The sequence below is a fragment of the Haliotis cracherodii genome, unplaced genomic scaffold, assembly GCF_022045235.1.
Source record: "Haliotis cracherodii isolate W230 unplaced genomic scaffold, xgHalCrac1.p SCAF_4, whole genome shotgun sequence".
Classification (NCBI taxonomy): Eukaryota; Metazoa; Mollusca; class Gastropoda; order Lepetellida; family Haliotidae; genus Haliotis; species Haliotis cracherodii.
This window is the reverse complement of record NW_027266297.1, coordinates 61,207,479-61,215,065: the sequence shown is the minus strand read 5'-3', so window position 1 is coordinate 61,215,065 and position 7,587 is coordinate 61,207,479. Positions and strand designations below refer to the sequence as shown.

Below are 7,587 nucleotides of genomic sequence, written 5' to 3'. Positions count from 1 at the left end.
AATAACACATTATTTTGCACATGAATTAGGAGATAAACATACTGTGTTTTCAATGTAGAGCTAGGTTACCTGTAGATTTAACCCCGCTAAATTGAATTTGGAACCGAACGCGCAGCGTGAGGTTTCAAATGTTAAATTTAGCGCGGTTGAAAGCTCTAGCTCTACATTGAAAACACAGTATGTTTATCTCCATTCTACCATGACTAAATAAAACGCGAACTCTTTGGTGTTTGAAAATATACTGAGTGAAGCGGCATGGGTTGAGTTCAATGTTTTGAGTGGGTTATCGATCTGAATTACGGAATCACCGAACAAAATATGGTTCTGTATATACTCAAGCAGTTTGTTTACTCCGTAATACTTCACTCGAACATATGACAGGCATATAAGCACGGCAACTTGGTAAGCTACCATGAGGTGGCCATCCCAAGGCTTTTGCTCTACATCTCGTGTCACCATTATGACGTCATATCTCTCATTGTGACGCAAAACATATGACGTCACAGTCGTATATAGAAAAGCGCCAAAATTTCAGGCCCTCTGTTGTCTCCAAAACATAAATACATTCCCTTTGTTGATTTCTGTCGTGTTTTTCTGCACGAAATGTATTGCCACACATCCTTTGAATATTGTAGTAACGGCATCTGTGCATTTTGTAACCTGTAATTGTAGATATAGTTATTTAAATATGCCTACCGACACTGACTGAAAATAGTACTATTCTATGAATATTAGCTTCCGCGGTGATGCGGCCGTCAAACCAGCTGTTTCAATCAGAGGGGGTTTATTGTGATTTAATAGCCTCTGATTGACCAATCAGAATCGAGTAAATTCCAAATTCATGGTAGAATTTGTTTTAATGTCAACAGTATAAACTCGGTATGAGGAAATTGGGAAAAGAAGGTCATTCATAATCCCAATCTTCGTTAATACCACCTGCCACATGCCACCTTGAGCATTGTCTCAATGAGTGTTATTCGTGGTCAAATATCGGACACTCACGCTTGATAAATCACAATTTTCTTCAAGGAAAATGATCGAATCGGTTCTTTCGGTCATTCTTTGGATTTCACCGGAAATATTAATACCAATGTCACCTTCACTATGGACTGACTGACGCCGGGAATCACTATCAGCCTCAGCAAGGCCTGACGCACACAATAATGTCAACAAAGACTCTTTTTCAACACCACATCCTGGTGTTGAATCTACAAGTTGGGGTTCGCTCCCTGCAAATATGTCTCCTGCTTGCTTTGGCCAATGGGTTTGAGACGGCGATTCATCTGTCAGTTGACAACCGGATGGGTTCCTGTCGGCAAGCCTTTCCCGGGGCCTTTCTGTCAGGGGTACTGCAGGAGCCGACTGTTCAGTTTGTTCAGACTGCTCGGCTACCAGGTTGACATCTATCTCCCAGTACCTGTGTCCCACTGTGTCGCTGCAGTTCCTGCTGGAGCGATCAGTACATTGTGGTTGAGTTATATGTCTGAAATTAAAAGTACATTATTAGGATGCAGGTTACCCGTGAGGATCCGTGGTAGAATAGGTCTACAGCAACCTTTGTGGTGGCTTGCTGTGCCTCACATGACGCCGACGTTAACGATGCATAAGCTGAGCTTCACATAGTAATAAGAGGCAATTATACCATTCAATCAACTCCTCAAATTATGGTCCTCTTCTTTGGATCAGCAATGGCTTATTGTTGACAAATGATAAAATAGTTCTGGTGAAGATGACCAGATGACAGTTTCATACACAATATGTCTTTTTTCTAAAACTAATACCTACCTCTTGAATATGAGAATAAGCACAGCACAGCAGAGGACACCTGCTACTGATCCAATGGAAATGACTACACTGTGATCAGACGAACCTGCAAGGGAAAGGGCAGTTCGGTTAACCACCGTGCATATGAGGTGAGGTGATGTGAAGTGGGCTTAAAGTCGCGTACAAGACTATTTCACGTATCTAGCAACCACATTGTACTCCGAGCAGGCTGGGGTAAAAAGATGCACCAAAATTTAACGTCTTTGGAATGACGCGACCAGGGGATCGAACCACCTACCTTCCGCTCTAGTCATTACACCACAAAGGAGGCCGCATACATGTTTAGAGTTTAATACGTAATCAAACAAGGCCAACTAAAACACCACTAGATAGAAAATTGATCAAATAATTTCCAATCAGCATCAGTAAGTTACAGTAACTAAAGTTACAGGCACCTTTCATCTTAATAATCTCCTCACATCTGCTGATCTATTCAATTGAACTCATACAAAGTAGTGAGTGAGTATGGTTTTACGCCGCTTTTAGCAATATCCCAGCAATATCACGGCGGGGGACACCTGAAATGGGCTTCACACATTGTACCCATGTCGGGAATCGAACCCGGGTTTTCGGCGTGACGAGCGAATGCTTTAACCACTAGGCTACCCGACCGCCCCCAATTCAAAGTACAGTAGCCTAGCATTAGTATTACATATTCCACATATCAGATAAAGAACGCTGATAGGTGTTATCATTATTAACTAAGTCGAATATTTATTAAAAACCGGAAGAGACTTCTCTTTACTTTAAATATCAATTACTGACGCCCAATCAAAAGTAGTACCAAAAAGGTCAAAGGTCGCATATCAATCAATCAACTTCCTTGTGAGTGTTATGACACACGCGTTTCATAACAGTTTGTTATGATAATGTTTGCGTTGTAATGATAGATAACAACTCACGTGTTTTGCAGGGCAATCTCTGACAAGCGTCCCCTGTACACGGAGAACACATCTCATCACAGTAGGTCCTGCTGAAGCCCTTGCCACAGGTCATACACCGCCCAGTCTCCTTGTCACATCCGTCACAGCTGACGGGGCATTGAGTCGAACAGTTTGCGCCATGATAGTTATCATCTCTGCAAGCTCCCATACATGTACCATCAGAGCGATCACAGGCTATACAGTTAGATGGACATGACTCGTTACACAAGTCCCCTCTCAGACCTGGTCCACATCTGAAGCACTTGGCTGAGTCTTTCTCACACGTGTCACAGTTATCTGGACATGGCGTCGTGCATATCTTTCCATAATAATTTTCGTTGATACAAGGTCCAGTGCACTGGTTGTGTGTGAAGTCATCAACCTTACAGTTTGCACGACATGTCATTTTACAGGATGTGCTGTTACAGTTATCTCCATGTTCATCACATCCACCCCGGCAGAATCCTTCTGCACATTTGTCACACTCTCCTGTATCCCTGTGACATTTATTACAGTTGGGGGGACAGGTAACATTACAATATGTCCCCATGTAACCTGGCACGCAGCTGTCACAGTACTTCCCTGTGAAACCTGGCTCACAGCTGTCACACTCCCCCGTGTCTTTATCACATCCATCTCCACAGTTCGGGGGACAGGTAACATCACACTTGTCCCCTCTGTAACCTGGCTCACAGCTGCCACACTCCCCCGTGATCCTATTACATCCATCTGTACAGCTGGAGGAACAAGATGTTCTACAGTGTGGACCGTAATACCGGGGATTCTTACACGGTCCTGTACAACCACCACCATAACGTTCACACTGTGTACAGGCTGTAGGACAGTCGGCTCTACAGTTATCTCCCTTCTTGCCGGCCACACATCCCTCTGTACACACAACGCGGGTGTTGTCCATCTGACAGCGAGAGTTGAGACAGGTGTCTGGACAGTCCTGTTCACACTGGTCACCATAGAACCTGGAGTCAAGACACTGGAGACACTCTCCAGATGACGTCACATTGACACAGCGAGGTAGACACACACCGTCAACACAGGTCACGTAGTTACCGTCACAGTTGCTGCAGGAGCATAACGCTGTAAGTACATATTGAAATGTTGATACAAAAGAGGATCATAAATAAACTGAAACTTTATCTTTGTTGAAAATGTCATCAGCAAAGTGTGAACCTTTCACTCAGTTCTTCTTCGTTTGCTTGAATTAGCGGCACTGTGTAGCAAACATAGCATCTTTTCAGAGCATTGTTCAAAAACTATTTATTGCAAACTGTACACTCACGATGAACTTGAAAATGAGTCCAAAGTACAAACCGCTGCTTTTTTTACATATTAAATATTTACATATTTCTTTCCTGAGTAATCTGGCTCACAGCTGCCACACTTACCCGTGATCCTATCACATCCATCTCTACAGTTGGGGGGACAGGTAACATCACACTTGTCCCCTGTGTAACCGGACACACAGCTGTCACAGTACTTCCCGCTGTAACCTGGCTCACAGCTGTCACACTCCCCCGTGTCTTTATCACATCCATCTCTACAGTTGGGGGGGCAGGTAACATCACACTTATCCCCTGTGTAACCTGGCTCACAGCTGCCACACTCCCCCGTGATCCTATTACATCCATCTGTACAGCTGGAGGAACAAGGTGTTCTACATTGTGGACCGTAATACCGGGGATTCTTACACGGTCCTGTACAACCATCACCATAACGTTCACACTGTGTACAGGCTGTAGGACAGTTCACGCCACAGTCATCTCCCTTCTTGCCGGCCACACATCCCTCTGTACACACAACACGGGTGTTGTTCATCTGACAGCGAGAGTTGAGACAGGTGTCTGGACAGTCATGTTCACACTGTTCACCATAGAGCCTGGAGTCCCGACACTGGAGACACTGTCCAGATGACGTCACATTGACACAGCGAGGTAGACACACACCGTCGACACAGGTCACGTTGTTACCGTCACAGTTGCTACAAGGAGTACTGGCTGCGAAAGCTGTGAACAATTGGATGGTTGTTAACAAAATGTCAGATACTATTGAAAGAGAATAAGTTTGAAAGACATTTGGTTTTCTTATAACGACTGAAAGTATTTTGATCGAAAGAAGTAACCATCTATTTTAAAATGTCTTCATAGGCCATTACCATTTGAAAGCAGGGTTCGTATTACGCATTGACGTCCGAGAGTCATGATGATTCCCTAGATCTTAAATCAGATGCAAATATATACAGTATACAGTAAACTACGGTTATAACGAACTCGAGGGGGGCACTAACTTTAGTTTGTTATAACTGTAGTTCGTTATAAGCATATATACAGCATAACAATAGTAAATTAATAGTCGGGACCAAAAAATCAGTTCGTTATATCCGTCAGTTCGTTATAAGCGTGTTCGTTATAAACGTACTTTACTGTATTTCCATTGTATTATGGGCCGGTGGCCTGAAGTACCGAATAAGTTTGTCTGTCTGTCAAATCAGATGGAACCGTTGGCTATATCTCACCAATCATCACAATTGTTTATATTCTTCTGTGCCAAATACACACACAGTATGTTTGCGTCAGGAAAACATTTACAACATGGGTGTGAGATAATGATGATACACGTACGCACAGTCGAACCGATGGTGACAGAGAATGTATTGCGATCTTGAATGATCGATAGCAAGGACTTGAAATACATGTATACGAACCTGCTGATGTAGCACACAGTAGGATAATCACCACGATAGTATCCATGGTTGAAGCGTGGAAGAGCCCTGAAAATAGATAGAGAGGGTGATTTTGCGATTTAACAGTTAAACGGTTGAACAACATTTGAGTAACTGTTGATCACGGTCATGAGTGGGGCACGTTTAAGTAGCGCAGATCATTCCCACTTCCCACACCCCATGAGGTTCCTATGGAGAATTTCATTTTGTGTGTGGAGGGTTAATATACCAATTGAAAGAAAAATAGGTTATTTGGCCCTTGAACAACTTCATAGCCATACGGGGGGCACGGGGGGCCCAGTCGTCTAAGGCGCCGCGATTCCCTGTGCAGAGTTGTGTCCCTTGGGCACGCCAGAAACCAATGATTCGAATCCAGGTTCGAATCCCGGTTCGCCCCAATTATGTTTCTAGGTTTGTCATCATCATACTCGTGCTCGTGGGTTTCACCGAAGTGGTAAATGTCTGAGATCTGCATCACTTCGGGCTTTCCTCCCACATTAAGCTGACACGCCGCTATGTGACTGGAATACTGTTAAAAGCGGCGTTAAACCTAACTCACTCACTCACTCACTCACTCATAGACATACAGCTATTTTACGCGGGTCTACAGTTACATCATGTGATAGATATATACTATAGTTGTTTTAATGCATTAATAGTGGTTTCTTTACTCCTGTTAACACAGGGAAAACATTTCACATAACGAAGCTTGATGTGACATAGATATGTTGCAGTTGTTTAATGTTTGTGAGACGCTAGAGCTGATACACTGATTCAGATACGAGCTCAGTCGAATATTGAAGCACTGTATATGATAATTAATCACTTGCAGAAGACAAATCAAATGCTGTGACATGTATCTACATACATGGCCAGTCTGATAAAGCGAGCAGAGATGACAGGTAAACTGACATAGTCAAAACGGGTAAAACACAACTTGCTTTCTCATTCACTCACGTATATACGTTTTAAGGAAGATAACACTCCAGAAATCCGAGGTGTATTGAGTGTCCACAGATAGTAGTCATGTGGTTACAGTAATTAGACAATTAGATAACACATAGTTAATATCATAAAAAAATTTCACCTGGATGTTAGGCTTTGATATATATGTCTGGGTTTGCCAGCTGACTGATCACAAGGCCGAAGGGTTCAGTGTATTCAGTACTTGTCTTCAGATCATATTTCCGTCACTCGCGGAAGCTTATGGAAATATGTTCGATGTGTCACATGTTCACAAAACTAAATATTTCCTTGCCGTAAAAGGCGACTATGCTTGTCGTAAGGGGAGACAAACGGGATCGGGTGGTCAGGCTCGCTGACTTGGTTGATGCATGTCATCGATCCCAATTGCGTGGATCGATGTTCATGATGTCAATCACTGGAATGTCTGGTCCAGACTCGATTATTTACAGACCACCGTCATATAGCTGGAACATTGCTAAGTGCGGCGTTAAACCAACCAACAAACAAACAAACAAATCTTGTGTGCAAGCGTTAAGTTTTAAAATGAATATGGAATCTAAAAAGGCGTCAAACAAAAAACAAACAAACAAACATCAAAGTTGATAAGCATGTTGCCTGTCAAATTCAAAAGCGTCACCTATACACCTGCACTGTTATATCGATCTACGTGTACGTAGACCCATTTCGTTACTCAGACTGTGATTACTATCAGTACACACGATGAATGCAATATATGAAGTCCTAACGATAGACCAATGCATTAAAACGACTTGGCGTGGATGGCGAGCTGAGAATTGATGAACGAATGATTGGATGTTGTTTGACACAGAGACAGCAATATTCAATGGAGCTTTATCGTGGTAAAACACCGAGCGCGGAGCAGGCAAACACACAACAGTGGTTTGAATGCATGGGGAACGATCAACGACGTCGGGGTACAATGGAAAACAATCAGCCATGATGGTCAGTGTGACCATTTGACTCTCACTTAAGCCAGCTCTGACGGTGCTCGTGTTTTCTGCCCAAATAGGTGTAATCTTAAACCGTACGGACAAGGGAGGAACAAATTACTCAACTGAATCTAGCTCCACTTGCCAGCACAAAAAATAATTATGTTTTCATATTATGAACGATTTG

General features: G+C 43.0%; 1 protein-coding gene across 1 annotated transcript; it reads right to left on the bottom strand.

Moving 5' to 3' along the window:
- Nucleotides 1–963: 963 nt before the first annotated feature.
- Nucleotides 964–5,512, bottom strand: LOC139479697 (multiple epidermal growth factor-like domains protein 10). The gene is made up of 5 exons (XM_071262541.1): nt 5,467–5,512; nt 4,256–4,768; nt 2,727–3,338; nt 1,786–1,870; nt 964–1,483 (listed from the first exon to the last, which is right to left on the bottom strand). The coding sequence occupies exons 1-5, from the start codon at nt 5,510–5,512 to the stop codon at nt 964–966; spliced, it is 1,776 nt and encodes a 591-aa protein (XP_071118642.1).
- Nucleotides 5,513–7,587: the final 2,075 nt, after the last annotated feature.

Excerpts from the sequence above, each read along its gene's own strand:
- LOC139479697 (XM_071262541.1), bottom strand. The coding sequence starts at position 5,512 with ATGGATACTATCGTGGTGATTATCCTACTGTGTGCTACATCAGCAG. Across the intron at positions 3,339-4,255 it reads GTGTGACAGCTGTGAGCCAG|GTTTCACAGGGAAGTACTGT; the intron begins GTTACAGCGGGA and ends GCTGTGAGCCAG. Across the intron at positions 1,871-2,726 it reads GAGATTGCCCTGCAAAACAC|GTTCGTCTGATCACAGTGTA; the intron begins GTGAGTTGTTAT and ends TTTCCCTTGCAG.